The sequence below is a fragment of the Mobula birostris genome, chromosome 2 (assembly GCF_030028105.1).
Source record: "Mobula birostris isolate sMobBir1 chromosome 2, sMobBir1.hap1, whole genome shotgun sequence".
NCBI classification, from domain to species: domain Eukaryota; kingdom Metazoa; phylum Chordata; class Chondrichthyes; order Myliobatiformes; family Myliobatidae; genus Mobula; species Mobula birostris.
In genome coordinates, this window is record NC_092371.1 from 57,180,619 (window position 1) to 57,198,449 (window position 17,831).

The 17,831-nt window shown below is 40.1% G+C and overlaps 1 protein-coding gene across 3 annotated transcripts in view; it reads left to right on the forward strand.

Moving 5' to 3' along the window:
* LOC140186831 (regulator of G-protein signaling 20-like) overlaps positions 1-17,831 on the forward strand; it is a 140,225-nt gene that overhangs the window by 58,174 nt on the left and 64,220 nt on the right. For all 3 annotated transcript variants that reach the window (XM_072241463.1, XM_072241452.1, XM_072241472.1), the window contains exon 2: positions 13,657-13,790. In XM_072241463.1, the coding sequence (XP_072097564.1) occupies positions 13,657-13,790 (134 nt within the window). The remainder of the gene's footprint in view (positions 1-13,656; positions 13,791-17,831) is intronic.

Sequence of the window (17,831 nt, forward strand, 5' to 3'; positions counted from 1 at the left end):
TCCTAAATGGACTTTGAAGCTTTGAACACTACCTCACTTTTTTTTAATATACAGTATTTCTGTTTTGGCACATTTTTTAATAATCTATTCAATATATGTAATTGATTTACTTGTTTATTATAATGTTCTATTTTATTTATTATTTTTTTCTCTCTCTCTCTCTGCTAGATTATGTATTGCATTGAACTGCTGCTGCTAAATTAACAAATTTCACGTCACATGCCAGTGATAATAAACCTGATTCTGATTCTGATTGTTTATTTGCATTGCAATGTACTGCTGCCAAATAGTATCAAATTTCACAGCATGTGACAGTGGTATTAAACCTGATTCTAATTCTGAATCTGATTCAATGGAAGAATGCAGTTTATTCTCTGTCATGACATGATATGTCAGGGTGAGCTACACGTCAGTGTAAACTTTTGTGGCAACCTATTTCAGTGATCATCTCAGTGGTTAATATATTCCTGTGCTGTAATCAATTGAAGTGAACCCACTAAACCGAATGTGAAAGATTATTTTCTGTTATTTGGGCTCCACTGTCTCATTCTGCTTATCTCGGTAACAAGTGGCATGTAGAGAGGGTTTGCAGTGGCCACAACCATGTTACAAACTTCTTAGGAGAATCTTCTATCATGGACAATGCTTGCCTACTTGGCTCATCTGTGAAATGAAACTGTAAGTCTTGAGGAGGGCATTTTCTTGTTATGTTTTATTATCTTCTTGGGTACTAGCACTTACTATCTTTCAGGCTTTGCTTCTTGCCTCCCAGACTTTGGCTGTCCTTGTTCGTCTCCATTGGTACCAATTGTCTTCAGTTTGTAATAATAATCTGTACATCTTGGACATGATGATCTCATTTACCTTACATACATTGCTAACCCTCCTTCCCCACCGCCAAAGTTGATGCAGGCATTGGAAGCTCATCTCGAAGAGACCTATGGTGTAACAGGCAATTGGTATAATGGAAGAGTGCTATCTTATAAACAGGTACAAAAGTAGAGCAACACTCACAACACGCTGGAGGAACTCAGCAGGTTGGGCAGAATCCGTGGAAACAATGAGTGAGTTCCTCCAGCGTATTGTGCCCGACATGCTGAGTTCCTCCAGCGTGTTGTGAGTGTTGCTTTGACCCCAGCATCTGCAGATTATTTTGTGTTTACAAAAGTAGAGGGCAGCTGTTGTACGTTGGAACTAGGCAATGCTAGTTACAGAAAATGTCCAGCCAAATCAGACTTCCTTAGGATGAATGAGATAACTGTGATTTCCAGAAACATTATTTACTATGAGGACATTCCCCTTGTGATTCACAATGAGTTGCACATTAAAGAAGTAGAACCCTCTCCTGCTCATAAGATGGTCTGTGATATTAAGGAGAGCCAGAATTACTCTATGAGAATAGTTAATGGACACCTGTTCTCATGTGAAGCCAGTAATACTGGCAAAACCTAGTTATTTTCCCTTCAATAAAATGAAATTATATGGAACTATGCATTTACAAGTGCGTTGCCTCCAGGACCTTTGATGCAGTGATGAACAGCAAATTGGGAAAAATAGAAAGAAAAATCAGCTGTGGCTGTTTGGGGTGATCTTCTGATACAGCGGTGAGTTTGACCTCCCAGAAGATAGCTCTCTAGACACAAGAGCATCACTGAGGGTCTTGCAAAATTTCATACACAGTGCATTCTGTTTAATTGGTCCATCAGTTAATCAATACAGCCGCTTATGAAAGAATGAAAACTAATTGAGAGGGAACAGATCTTCACGTAGTGTTCCTGGACCTTGCCAACGCCTTTTGCTCAGTCCCTTCTAACCTCCTCTGGATTGCTTTCGATTTCTTCAGTGTCCCAGTGGCCCTCACCAGGCTCATTAAGGCCTACTTCCAGGACGTGCAGCTATGTTTGACAACAGCAGATTACACCACAGTGTGGCAACATCTGGAAGTGGGAATCATGGCCGGTTGTACCAGCTCCCCGTTAGCCTTCACCATGGCCATGGAGATATCATTAGATCATCTCGATGGGTGGTTGGAGGACAGCGCATAAGACCTGGTCTGAGGCTGCCGCCTATCAGAGCATACATGGATGATCTCACAACACTCACCACGACCAAGGCTTGTACTGTACACCTGTTGAGAAAGCTTCAAGAGAACATCGAGCTGGTTCGGCTGAAGATCAAGCTGAGCAAGTCCAGAAACATCTCTATCGTCAAGGGGAAGACCAACTTTTCTACATGGGCGATGAGACAATTACAACAGTCTTCAAGAAGCCTGTGAAGAGCCTAGGTCAGTGGTATAACACATCCCTCAAAGACACAGAGCAGGTAGATCAGCTCAGGAAGGATGCCGTCAGTGGCCTCGAGAGCATCGACAGAACCACACCCTCTGGCAAGTTGAAGCTGTGGTGTATGCAATTTGAGCTCCTTCCATCCCTCATGTGGCCACCAACCCTGTATGAAGTTCCAATCTCGAAGGTGGAAAAGCTGAAGAGACTGATCAGCTCATACGTAAGGAAGTGGCTTGGCCTTCCCAGGTGCCTCAGCAGCATAGAGCTCTACGGCAAAGGAGTCCTAGAGCGACCCATTTCCAGTCTTTTAGAGGAGTACAAGTGTGCCAAAGTCAGACGGAAGATGATGTGAACAGAGGCGAATGATCCATTTGTAGCACAAGCTGCCCACATCCTGGATACTGGGAGGAAATGGACTCCATCAGAAGCAACCGAGCAAGCAAAGGCGGCACTCAAGCATAGGGACATCGTGGGCCGAGTGCAGCACGGGAGGAGCGGTCTTGGCCTTGGGGACAGTACACCTGCCTGGAACAAGGCTGCTCCATCTCAGAGACACAGGCTCGTGACACAGGAGATACGTCGGCAGGAGGAGGCAGCAAGGTGCGCAAAAGCCGTTGCTCAGGCAAGGGAAGGGCAATGGATGAGATGGGAGGGAGTGGAGAAAAGAAAGATCTCCTGGAAAGAGCTGTGGGAGATGGGGACATTCAGAGCGAGTTTCACCATCAGGGCTGCCTATGATGTCTTGCCGTCTCCCATGAATCTCAGCCAGTGGTTTGGAGAGGACCCCACATGCTCCCTCTGCCCGACTTCAGCAACACATTCTGGTGAGCTGCAACACCAGCCTTACGCAAGGCTGATACACCTGGAGGCACAACCAGGTGCTACGGTGTCTTGCAGTCGTGCTGGAAAGTCCGCAGATGAGCGTCAACGCTCTCCCTCCCACTTCATCCCATTGGCCATTAACAGCATTTGTCCGGGAAGGTGAGGGTCAAGCCAGACTCGATACATCGAGACCAGACACCGGGTGGCTAGACGGAGCACGTGATTGGAAGGTGGTGGCTCTGCTTCCCAACTGAAATCGCAGAAACCAACCTCAGACCAGACCTTGTGCTATAGTTGGCCTCGCTCCATCTTGTTTACATCGTCGAGCTTACAGTGCCCTGGAAGGATGCAGCAGAGGAGGCCTACGAGTGCAAGAAGCTGAGGTGTGCTGAGCTTGCAGCCGATGCACAACAACGAGGCTGGAAAGCAAGGGTCCGACCGGTCGAAGTAGGACTTGTACCCACATCAACATCAAGGCTACTCCGGGAGTTGGGAGTACGAGGGAAGACACACCAACAAGCAGTCAAAGACCTCTCCAGAGCAGCTGAAAAGGGTAGTCAGTGGCTCTGGATGAAGAGAAAGGATTCCATTCTGGCCCCCAAGTAAGTGAAAGGCATCTAGGGGGTGAGCCCAGGATGCCGGGATTCACTGCTGAACCCTCCGGAGGTGTTGTGGGCCTATCAACGAAACACTGAGGAAAGAGGGCGCCCACTTGATAACCCAGAAGGTGCCACCACTCACTTGGCCACCCCACAGAGTCTAGGCAGCATGTCTCAGGGGTGCACATAAGGGATATTAACATCTAGTCCGACATAACATACCTGATCCATCAGTTAATCAATGCAGCCGCTTATTTGAGACAACTCTTAAAGAAGGAAAACTAATTGAGAAAATAGCAGGGATTCCCTTCGTTTATTTAGGACACTATGCCATTTATTTGGGACAGGAGACTGTTGCCAAATAGTTTTTAACCAGTGCTAGTTGCTTGCACTTGTGTGGCTGTTAGGTACCACACTGTGCTTGGAATGGAGAGTTTTTAACTAGTGTCAGTTCTGTGCATTTGTCTTCAAAAAAATAATGATTTTTGCCACTGATAGTTGGCGAGAAATTAGTAGTAAGACAATTCAGAACTGTTCTGCTCGCTGCAGTTTCAAGCATTCGGGTGTGGAGTTTTCAGAAACAGCTGGGACTGAAAATGAAAACTTCAACATGTTAGGAAATACAAAGAATTTGAAGATATCGACAATCATCTTGAATGTTACTATGAAATGAGGATTCGGAGGACGTAATCGTCGGAACCATTGTATGAAGGCAGTCCATTATCTGCACTGGGTGTCTGCATTGATTTTGTTCATTTACAGTCAGTCGAGAGAGCACAGAAGCATACACTGGATGAATTACATTGATAAGCATACATCGATAACTTAGGAAATACATAGTTTTATAGTACTGTAGTAATATTGACAGTACTCTAATTTGTTCTGTATTTTATTTAAATACAGAATTTCTTACTCAGTTAAATGATAGCTAGTCTTTTTATATATCTTTTTAACTATTTCCATGAAAATTCGGCTAATTGTGGCAGCCAATTATTTGGACACAAAAGTACTGGTTCTGCTGTGTCCCAATTAAGCGGTTAAGTGGTATCCACTGTATTTCTGTGATGACAACATAGGAAAGCCTGAGCTTATAAATCCATTTTACATCGATTCTAAGAGAAGTTTGGATAGGTACATGGATGTGAGCAGTATGGCAGGCTATCGTCTGGTTGCAGGTAGATGGGACCAGGTATAAAAATAGGCTGGCATGAATAGATGGGCCGAGGGTTGGTTTCTGTGTTGTAGTGGTCTATAACTCTTAGACTTTATCAGAGAGCTCAGCATAGGGTGTGGTGTTTCAGCGGGAAAATCTTTCTTTGATGAGAAGTCTGTGCCTCCTGACCATCCTGAGAAGCCATTTCAGAATCAGGTTTATTATCACCGGCGCGTGACGTGAAATTTGTTAACTTAGCAGCAGCAGTTCAATGTAATACATAATCTAGCAGAGAGAGAAAAAGTAATAATAATAATAAATAAAATAAAACAATAATAAATGAACAAATAAATCAATTACGTATATTGAATAGATATTAAAAAATGTGCAAAAACAGAAATGCTGTAAATTGAAAAAAAGTGAGGTCGTGTCCAAAGCTTCAAAGTCTATTTAGGAATCGGATGGCAGAGGGGAAGAAACTGTTCCTGAATCGCTGGGTTTGTGCCTTCAGGTTCCTGTACCTGAGGAGTCAGTGATAATAGGATGCCACCAACAATATCGCTTTGAGGTCCCCTTCACATCTCAGCAGCTATTTTTCAACAACTCCTTTTAAGTAAGAGCAAAAATGTCTGTTGTACTCCAGGTATGATCTCACAAAACACCTGTTGTGTTGCAGCAAAACTTCAGTGTACATCTAATCCATTGCTTTTCAAATCAGGGCCAACAGTCAGTTAGCCTTCTTACTTACTGGCTGTCTTGCACGATAACATATTGCAATTCTTTTATGCTGACCACTATTTAATAGTCTACTTTTCTCATCTTCCTACTAAATATAAAATCTCTTTTATACTCATCTGCCTTCTTATTGCCTATGCAGTTAACTTGTCTCTACTATTTACAATCTCTTATGTCTTTCTCATCACTTACTTTTCCACATTCCTTTTTATCATGTGCAACTTGTGTGCACTACTCTCAATTCCCTTATATAAAGTGTTTATGTATTATTTAGCCTTGCAATTTCATTTTCAGTAACTGTGGAATAGTTTGGCATTGCAAAAATATGGTATTGTTCAGTCTTCGGAACTGTGAAATGTGGCCACATATATGCCTTGCCCTGCATCTAACATGGTACAGTACTGCACAGGAACAGGCCCAAGGTTTATTTGCTGACCATGAAACTAACCCCATCTTCCTGCACATGGCATATTTGGAACCTAGTCAACAAGGTCTATCGACAACATAATAGATTGTGCCATTCCTGACAAATAACTTATGTGGTGGTGATGTCAGTCTCCATTCCTTGTGCTAGAAGGCCTCCACTAGGTAGGGCTAGGATGGGGGTTTTGAGGAGAGTGGTTATCATCATGGTAGACAAGCAAGCAGTTGGTGAATGAAAATGTTGGGAATTAATAATTGTGGGCCCTCTTCATTATCTTGTTAGCGGCAACATCCTGTCACATATAAGGAGGAACAATGTTGCAGTTGTCTGAGATTAACAGTGGAGAGTTAGAAATGTGGGTTATGGCTGTGAGAAAAAATGGCTGGAGACACTTAGCACTTTAGTGCAAGGATGTTTATTAGGTGCATCAAATATCAAAACTTACAAAAAGTAGTGAGAATAGTGAAAAGAAAAATGTTGATATTTACAAGATGATATCTACAAGAAAGCACAGTAGTAGCTTGGTACTTATTCTTGTCCAGATGTCCAGTGAGAAGGACTCTCTCATACTGAAGGCAAAGAGCTCCTTGTTTTATGCACTAGGATACACCATCCTTAAGTACCAGCAGAGTTACCTTAAGACTACACGTGAATTAGAATATGATGAATCCCACAATGTAGGTACAATCATATTACAAAATAAAGAGAAGCATCTACCTTAAACACAATACACAAACAATATATGTACACACTTACACATACCGATTACTAAATAAATAGCATATTGTTCTATGTATGTGTTGGTTGGTGAGTTCCTGAGCTGATGCACATAATTGAGTTTGGCGCACAGCAGTTGGCTCTGGTCCTGTATCTAGTAAAATGCAAAAGTTCGAAAAACTGAGTGGAAATCAAAGAAAGTGCAGATGTTGGAAGTTAGGAATAGAAACAGAAAATGTTGGAAGTCCTCAGCAGGCCAGACAGCCTGTGTAGTAAGAGAAACTGAGTTAACATTACTGGTTGAAGATCTTTTATTTGATCTGGGAAAGAGGGAACAAGTTATGTTTAAGTTTCAGAGAGGGTGACACTGATGAATAGGACAGAGAAAGTAGCTCTAATAGGGTGCGGTTAGATTTGCCTTGGGGATGAGCTCTTATTGTTTTTCACACAAATTCTGCTTGACTTGCTGACTGTTTCCTGAATACTCAGTTCTTGTTTGAGATAGTGAGAGCTGGTTCTTGCATAACTTGATGATTCAGACAGTTTTACAGGTTTTTGTTGCTTTGTCTTAGTTTTCAGAGCCAATATTTTCACTTGAATATGGCAGTTTATTCTCTGATCTAGCATAATCTAGAATAGCAGGCAGTGCTTTCTGGTGTTGTTTGTAATCATTCTGCCACATGTTCAGTTCTTGGTCAGGACCTGTTTAAGTGACCAAGGTACCAAATCTGACAGTGTAGTAAACCTGATGTGCAACATTGCAGATTAGATACTAGGGAGAGAAAAACATATTTGTAAACATCTTCTGACAGGTCAAATAAGCATGAGTTATTCACCTGGAATATCAGCAAACATTTTGCAGCTTTGTCTAATTTAGCTCCCTTTGTAGTGATCAATCATAATTTCAGAAAATGCCTCCTTAAATTTGAATTGTAAACCATCATTGTTATATGGATAGGTATTGCAGATACATTTCACACTGCATGGGCTAACACACAACAAATCAATCAACATGAGAATTTTGTTGTGTTGTTATTTGAGGAAAGAATGCAATGTCATCATTTTTTTACACATACAGTACATGAAAATAAATAAGGCACTTAGATTAAAATCTTCCCTAACCCTTAACAGAACACATTAATCAATACTGCATTGAGGTGGCCACTTAGGAAATCTTTTATAACTGCTATAGGATTTGAACCACAGCTACTGATTTTGTAGCAAATACAGCTGAATAAGATTATTATTAGACTCTTGACCATACATATTGAAACATATATTCTGATTGTCTTGCATGCAAACAAATCATTGTGGCAAATCCTGATAGAAACAGCAACTTTGCTATGAGTTGCTATAAGGATTATCTCATGAAGTTTCTGAAAAGAGGGCAATAGGATTAATTTTCCCAAAAAGGAGTCACATTCTAGGGATGGACAATCAAATATGAATTTGTCCCTTTTTTCTTATGGTCATTTGACACCTATGGAGATAATGGAATTTTATTTTCACATATTTGTATGCAGAGAAATTACATCATAATAATCCTAATTTGCAAAACAAAATATTGCATGCTTAGGCTTAAATTATCAATATAGACATCAGAGATAAACTCCAATTCATACATGAGTATGTTGACTACATTACATTGCTACATTTTTAAATTCATATTGCGGAAGTCAAGAACCATTGAAGATGAAATCTAGAAATACTAGAGATGCAGAGGCTTGCAGTAGAATCAAAGGTTGACAAGAAGGACAGCTTCTCTATTCTTCTAAAAATATTAACATTCATTCCATTTTGATACATCCTGATGCCAAACTGCTGTCAAATGTCATCTACCAACTTTACATGAGGATGGTTTCTACTTAATCTGAACTTCGATTCTAGATCTACCTCTGAATCTGGATGTGCTTTGTAGATTTCAGCTTCAATAATTTTTAATTTTCATATTTTCACACTACGAATTTAAATTTTGCCAATGAAACGGATTGAATAAATTCAAGTATAAATTGGATTAACATACACAAAATGCCGGAGGAACTGGAGGAGCATTTTGTGTGTGTTGCTTGGATTTCCAGCATATTCAGCTTTTCTCTTGTTTATAAATTGATTTGTTCATTGGTACCTATCACTGATGGTAATTTGAGACTGTGCTGTTTGTTTAGCAAATTAGTAATATTACATCATACTTTTCAGCATACATCTGTATGGAAATAAATTTTAATAATCTCCATAGGTGTTAGATGTCTAAAAGAAACGAGGGACCAGTATTCATTTTTGATTATTCATCCATTGACTTTTCTTTAAAAAACTAACCATTCTATCTTTTTTGTACAAATTTCATAAGATATTCCATATGGGAATTCAAGATAGGTCCTTATTACTACGAGGAACTGCCACATTGATTTGTTTTCATGTGAGATAATCTGAATATATATTACAATGCAATATTTCAATATGTATTGTCAAATATTTCATATTGATCTCATTTGGCCAGACTTGCCACAAAGTCAGGAGTTGGTGGTTCAAATCCTACAGCCGTCCTAAAATATAAATTAATTGGCTACTTTCTTGGATGTAATGAAGGTTTATGGGATTGAGGGAATGAGGGCATGAAGGATTAATTGTTCAGGGCAATTTTTAAGCAAAGATCCTTATTTTTCTTCTTGTCAGAAAAACACTTACCACTAGTGCATTAGACTGTGGTTAGCATGGAACATCCTGTAAGCCCTGTGGGAGAAAGACGCTGGGTTGCTGTGGTATGGTTTCCTGAGCACTGTCAAACCCATTTAGAAGAATACTTCCTCCCCACATCTTACCAACAAGTACCATGACCCTGCCAGGGTCACAGTGAGAAGGGTTCTTCCATTCTGAACCTTCCCGCATGGTCAGGCTCACTCCCAACATCAACTGCTTTTGATGTGGCTGTCATGAGGAGGAGACTATTGCCCAACTCGATAAAATATTTGTTTTACACTGGAAAAGGTTGCAAGAACCTTTATTGAGGTTTATCCTGAACTTCAATAACAGGTAGTTTACTGAACTATGAGCTTTTTCCAAGTATTCATAGCAAGCCAACCATCAAGTGCAGCTGGAAAATCACCAACTCGGTGAATGGAACACAATGATCTGCCCAAAACTTGCTGGTTTTCCAGTACAAGTCCATAGGTGGATGATGTTGCCTGGCACATTCTCAAGTTACATGAGTACATGCTGAAGAATGTACTGAAAATTGGTGGAGCCAAAAAAGGTTTTCTAGGGAATGTCTACAATCTAAGGTCCTGCAGCCTCTGGGCACTGAGGGGCTGGGTACTTTGTAACAGCCTAGTGACCACTTAGAGGGTGTACTGTTCAAAGAGATATAGTGGCATTGATAACAGCCTAGTGACCACTTAGAGGGTGTACTGTTCAAAGAGATATAGTTTTACATGGTATGTATTAACTTCATGACACTATCGATAGATTGGCTTGAAAACGTTAATGACATATAGACTGGACAATACTATAAATGTATAGAAAGTCATGATTTTTATTTCTTTAGTAAATGAAGTATATTGTTGAAATATAAATTCTGAAGGCACCAATAGTGAGTAATCTTGGTTACTTCTATAGGGACCTTCAATATTTTTGATGTTTTGTGGTTTGTACACTTCTCTGCTATAATATTGAATACTATTATTAGAATGTACCTCTGAAAATATAATTTGGTTACATTATAATTTGAATTGTTTAAGTCTGCTATTTTCTGTGTTTAATATCCTTTATCTGTAGCCCTCTCATACTAAGAACTCTGCAGCACTTGAGATCATTCTAAAGTTTGTCATGATCGTGAAATCATCTGGAGAACTGTTTCTTGAATCACAGGCTTATCTAATACTAACAAAATCTGTTTTTAAATTTTTGTGTTATTATCAGCTCTCCTCATTTATGTTTTCCAAATGAAAAATATCCTCTATCATACTCTTAATATTTATTTCATTATTTGTCTTTTGATCTGCAGATAATAGGGAAAAAGTTGCATAATTGGAAAAAATATGTTGATAACCTCTTCGTTGTCAACACTGAGAAAATGAAGAAAAGAATTATAAACTGATAAAGTTAAGGATAGTCATTACTGTTAAAGTAGAGATGAAAACAGAAATGTTTACTGATTAGCTTAAAAAGTCTGAGTGTTTTGATTTTTAAGTATCATATGTCATTATATCCTTAATGCAAATGACAACTTAGTTTACAACCTGGAATGGGATTTTGCAAAGGAAAATTGCATCAAATATAAATCAAAGTAATTGAATGTTATGATTACAATGGAATTTTTATCGAAAGTTAAGTGACTATCGTAGTGCTGTATTCAGAGAGAAATTACTGATAAGTGTTGTCATCATTTAGGCCCACTCAAGGGGATATGAGCAACATTGACCATTTCAAAGAAGATAAGAAAGTTACTCTTGATATTATGGATAATAATTATTCTTCTTTTGACATCATTATATTTACCTGGTCATGATCATATTGGCTTTGCCACCATGAGAGCTATTCATTGCCTTGCATTTCTAACTTATAGCAGGGTTCAAAAATATTTTAATGGCTTAGAAGTATTTAGGAGCTTCTGTGATTGTGAAAATCACTATATAACCGTAGAACCATAGAATCATAAGAACTACAGCACAGAAACAGGCCTTTTGGCCCTTCCTGGCTGTGCCGAACTATTTTCTGCCTAGTCCCACTGACCTGCACATGGACCATATCCCTCCATACACCTCCCATCCATGTATCTGTCCAATTTATTCTTAAATGTTAAAAAAGAACCCGCATTTACCACCTCGCCTGGCAGCTCATTCCATACTCACCACTCTGTGTGTGAAGAAGCCCCCACTAATGTTCCCTTTAAACTTTTCCCCCCTCGCCCTTAACCCACGTCCTCTGTTTTTGTTCTCCCCTTGCCTCAGTGGAAAAAGCCTGCTTGCATTCACTCTATCTATACCCATCATAATTTTATATACCTCTATCAAATCTCCCCTCATTTTTCTATGCTCCAGGGAATAAAGTCCTAACCTATTCAACCTTTCTCTGTAATTGAGTTTCTCAAGTCCCGACAACATCCTTGTAAACCTTCTCTGCACTCTTTCAACCTTATTTATATCCTTCCTGTAATTTGGTGACCAAAACTGAACACAATACTCCAGATTCGGCCTCACCAATGCCTTATACAACCTCATCATAACATTGCAGCTCTTATACTCAATACTTTGGTTAATAAAGGCTAATGTACCAAAAGCTCGCTTTACGACCCTATCTACCTGTGATGACACTTTTAGGGAATTTTGTATCTGTATTCCCAGATCCCTCTGTTCCACTGCACTCCTCAGTGCCTTACCATTAACCCTGTATGTTCTACCTTGGTTTGTCCTACCAACGTGCAATACCTCACACTTGTCTGTATTAATCTCCATCTGCCATTTTTCAGCCCATTTTTCCAGCTGGTCCAAGTCCCTCTGCAGGCTCTGAAAACCTTCCTCACTGTCTACTAAACCTCCAATCTTTGCATCATCAGCAAATTTGCTGATCCAATTTACCACATTATCATCCAGATCATTGATATAGATGACAAATAACAATGGACCCAACACTGATTCCTGTGGCACACCACTAGTCACAGGCCTCCACTCGGAGAAGCAATTCTCTACTACCACCCTTTGGCTTCTTCCATTGAGCCAATGTCTAATCCAATTTACCACCTCTCCATGTATACCTAGCGACCAAATTTTCCTAACTAACCTCCCATGCGGGACCTTGTCAAAGGCCTTACTGAAGTCCATGTAGACAATATCCACTGCCTTCCCTTCATCCACTTTCCTGGTAACCTCCTCGAAAAACTCCAATAGATTGGTCAAACATGACCTACCATGCACAAAGCCATGTTGACTCTCCCTAATAAGTCCCTGTCTATCCAAATGCTTGTAGATTCTGTCTCTTAGTACTCCCTCCAATAACTTACCTACTACCGATGTTAAATTTACTGGCCTATAATTTCCCGGATTACTTTTCGATCCTTTTTTAAATAACGGAACAACATGAGCCACTCTCGAATCCTCCGGCACCTCACCTGTAGACAACGACATTTTAAATATTTCTGCCAGGGCCCCTGCAATTTCAACACTAGTCTCCTTCAAGGTCCGAGGGAACACCCAGTCAGGTCCCAGGGATTAAATACAAATCTTGCTTTGAGGTGATATTCATTTGACTCAGTTATTAACCAAAGGAATTAAAATGGATATGGAAAGCCTAAATCCCATTTAAATAGCAGTTCACATATGTTCATAGACATTTCTATCAACAAATATTGTACTTTAACCCCCATATCACAGGCAAGTCTGGAAGATTTCTAAGGTTTCCAAGGAAATTCAATCATTTATGTTTTAATAAGCCTTAGAGGAAATATCAGCAGATCAATTTCAAACTGGGCCCATTTGTGATCTTATGAATATCAAATTTCAATAAGACACAAAAGCTTTTTTTTTGCCTGTCTTCTGCCTTATTTTAAGCAGGGTAAAGCAGACTATCTCATACTTTAACAATTGATATTTTTGTATTGGTTTCAGTTGTGTGAAAAGTCACCTGTGGAATCTGGTTATTATTGTCAAAATTTGCTGCAAAGTTCAACATACAGAAAAAATGAGTTGAATAAATGTACTGAGTGAAGAAGATGTCATGTGATGCCACAGGAAATTGAACGTAATACATAATAGGAAATAGGTTGTCTGACGTGTTCTTTGCTACAAAAGTGCTTGAAAATGTGCCATATTAGGAAATTAACTGTTGTATTCAATACCAGAGCTTCTGCTTTTTCACTGCTGAAAAAGAAGTTTTATAACTTATTTATTAATGATACAGCAATTGCAAACAGTATATTTCTTATTTTAGTGTACAAGTCCTGAGAAGAGCGAGAAGAAACATCAGATGTCGCAGAATGAGAACCTCACCACAACGCAATCTGCTGGCAGTCATAGATCAAATGCATGCTGTCTCTGTTGGTGCTGTTGTTGCAGCTATTCATGGTATGTTCTTCGGTGTAGTTGGTGTGGTGTAATTATGTACTTATGAAACAGATTCTGGAATCTATGAAAATATGGGGTTCAAATAAATATCAAACTTTAATTTAAATTGCTGACACCACATTTTTATCAATGTGTAAAGAACAAACAGAAGGTATTGTACATTCATGCACCAGCTTTCAAATCCATAGAATATCAAAATATCCACTGTTTCACAGTCAGTGTTTAGTAGACAAACAAGACAGATAATTTGTTCACATGAAGACCCAAATTAAAAGCCAACCATGAATGGCAGATTAATCTAATTAGGTGGCATTATTTGAAGTAATGTTGGCAAGGACTTTGGAAGAAGTCCCGACTATTTTCAAAGAAGTATCTATGGTAATCTTCGTACATCTCTAAAAGTTGGACAGTGCTTCAGTTTAACATTCCATCCAAGAGATGTTACCCCTGAAAGTTCAGTGAACCAAGTAATTAAATTTATTCAAAAAATCGGCATTGATTTTTCAGTAAATGCTTATTTTAATCCTTCCTCATTATTCCTACAAAACATTTTCTCAAACATGTTCATGTGGAAGTGTATGGGTAATTTGGAAAAAACAATCTAATTAGATTATAATTTGGGCCTTGCATAGATTGAACTTCAGTAGTATAAAATTTGCTAGGCCAGTTAACCAATCAGACTTACAGAGATGTTTCATGAGGCCAGTTATCATTCCAAGCATTTTTACTTGTATCATTTAACATTTTTGGTAAAGATTGCAGGTGTATTTGTGTATTGAATTGTACAGAAATGATATAAGTTTGTGAGTCTCTGCAATGCTGATGTTTACTGATGCAGAGAGCAAGATATGGATAAATTAGTAAACTCCGAATCAGAATCAAGTTTAGTATCACCAGCATATGCCATGAAATTTGTGGTTATGCGGTAGCAGTACTTTGCAATACATAATAAAATTGTAAATTACGGTAATAAGTAGATATATATTTAAAAAGTTAAATAAGTAATGCAAAAAGATGAAACTGAAGTAGTGAGGTAGTGTTCATGGGTTCAATGTTCATTCAGAATCAGATGGCAGAGGGGAAGAAGCTGTTCCTGAATCACTGAGTGTGTATCTTCAGTCTCCTGTACCTGCTCTCCCTCGGTAACCGTTATCCCGTTTTGGTTGCTGTTCGGGGGGTGGGGGGGGGGGTGACCTGACAGAGGGCAACCATGGTAATCGGGTCTCTGTCACTGAGCCTGGTTCTGTGGTGCAGAAGGGAGAGAAGAAGATGAGGAATGCAGTGTTCATAGGGGACTCCATAGTGAGAGGAACAGACAGGAGGCTCTGTCAGCCTGATAGAGGTACTGGCATGGTGTGTTGCCTCCCAGGTGCCAAGGTACAGGATGTCTCGGATCGGGTGCAAAGTATTCTGAAGGGAGAGGGTGAACAGCCAGAAGTCCTGGTACATGTTGGTAGCAATGACATAGGCAGAAAAATGGAGAAGGTCCTAAGAGAGAATTCAGGGAGTTGGGTAGGAAGCTGAAAATCAGGACCTCCAGGGTAGTAGTCTCAGGATTGCTGCCTGTGCCACGTGCTAATGAGTGCAAGAGTAGCATGATCAAGCATGTTAATGCGTGGCTGAGAGAGTAGTGTAAGGGGCAGGGCTTCGGGTTCCTGGATCATTGGGACCTCCTGGGGGAGGTACAAGCTGTACAAAAAGGACATAGTACATCTGAACCCAAAGGCGTCGAATATCCTAGCATGCAGGTTGAAAGGAGCTGTTAGGGAGGGTTTAAACTAATTTGGCAGGGGGATGGGAACTGGAGTGATAGGGCTGAGGAAGAGGGAAATAGAAATAAATCAAAAAAAGTGTGCAACAGAGATAGGAAGGACAGGCAGGATATGAGCCAGTGGGATGATGTACAACAAAAAGCAACAACTACTGGACTGAAAGTGTTATATTTGAATGCACGCAGCATAAGAAATAAAATAAACGATCTTGAAGTTCAGCTACAGATTGGCAAATATGACGTTGTGGCCATCTCTGAAACTTGGTGAAAGGATGGCTGCCATTGGGAGCTGAACATCCAAGGATATACGGTGTATTGGAAAAGTAGGTTAGTAGACAGAAGGGGTAGTGTGGCCCTGTGTATAAGAAATAATATTAAATCATTAGAAAGGGATAACATAGGATCAGAACGTGTAGAGTCTCTATGGGTTGAGTTAAGAAATAGCAAGGTAAAAGGACCCTAAAGGCAGTTGTATACAGGCCTCCAAACTGCAGCCGGGATGTGGATTACAAATTACAGCAGGAGAAAGAAAAGGCATGTCAGAAGGGCAATGTCATGATAACCATTGGGGATTTTAACATGAAAGTGGATTGGGAAAACCAGGCCTGTACTGGACCTCCAGAGAGAAAATTTGTAGAATGTCTAAGGGATAGCTTTTTAGAACAGCTTGTTGTTGAGCCCAGTAGGGGATTGGCTGTGCCAGATTCGGTGCTGTGCAATGATCCGGAGGTGATAAGAGAGTTTAAGCTTAAGGAACCCTTAGGGAACAGTGATCACAATACAATTGAGTTCACTTTAGATTTTGAGAAGGAGAAACTAAATTCCATTGTATTGGTATTTCACTGGAATAAAGGAAATAGTGGCATGAGAGGGGAACAGGCCAAAGATGAATGGAAAGGGACACTGGCAGGAAAGACAGCAGAGCAGTAATGGTTGCAGTTTCTGCGAAAAATGAGAAAAGTGCAAGACAGATATATTACAAGTAAGAAGAAATTTTTGGATGGAAGAAGGACACTACCATGGCTGACAAGAGAAGTCAGAGCCAAAATAAAAGCAAAAGAGAGGACATACAAGGAAGCCAAAGCTAGTGGAAAAATAGAGGATTGGGAAGCTTTTAAAAACTTGCAGAAGGAAACTAAGAAGGTCATTAGGAAGGAAAAGATGAAGGAAGCAGGCAACGAATATTAAAGAAGATACTAAAAGCTTGTTTAAGAATATAAAGGATAAGAGAGAGTTGATGGTAGATATAGGACCAATAGAAAATGATGCTGGGGATATTGTAATGAGAGACGCAGAGATGGCAGAGGAACTGAATGCGTATTTTGCATTCGTCTTCACAGTGGAAGACACCTGCAGTATACCAGACATTCAAATGTGTCAGGGAAGTGAAGTATGTGCAGGAAAATTACGACTGAGAAGGTGCTCAGGAAGCCTAATGGTCTGAGGGTGGATAAAGCTCCTGGACCTGATGGAATGGACCCTCATGTTCTGAAGGAAGTAGCTGGAGAGATTGCAGAGGCATTAACAATGATCTTTCAAGAAACGATAGGTTCTGCATTGTACCTGATGACTGGAAAATTGCAAATATTACTCCGCTATTTAAGAAGGGTGGGAGGCAGCAGGAAGGAAACTATAGACCTGTTAACCTGGCATCAGTGGTTGGGAGGTTGTTGGCATCAATTGTTAGGGATGAGATTAAGGAGTACCTGGAGGCACATGACGAGATAGGCCAAAACCAGCATGGTTTCCTGAAAGGAAAATCCTACCTAACAAATCTACCGCAATTCTTTGAGGAAATTACAGCAGGGTAGACAAAGGAGATGCAGTAGCCATGGTGTATTTGGATTTTCAGAAGGCCTTTGACAAGGTGCTACACATGAGGCTGCTTAGCAAGATAAGGGTCCATGGAATTACAGGGAAGTTACTCTCGTGGGTCGAGTATTGGCTGATCGGCAGAAAACAGAGAGTGGGAATAAACAGATTGTATTTTGGCTGGCTGCCAGTTACCAGTGGAGTTTCACAGAGGTCAGTGTTGGGACCACTGCTTTTTATGATGTATGTCAATGATTTGGCCTATGGGATTAATGGATTTGTGGCTAAATTTGCCAATGATACAAAGGTAGGTGGAGGAGTGGGTGGTGTTGAGGAAACAGAGAGCCTGCAGAGAGACTTAGATAGTTTAGGGGAATGGGCAAAGAAGTGGCAAATGAAATACAATGTTGGAAAGTATATGGTCATGCACTTTGGTGGAAGAAATAAACTGGCAGGCT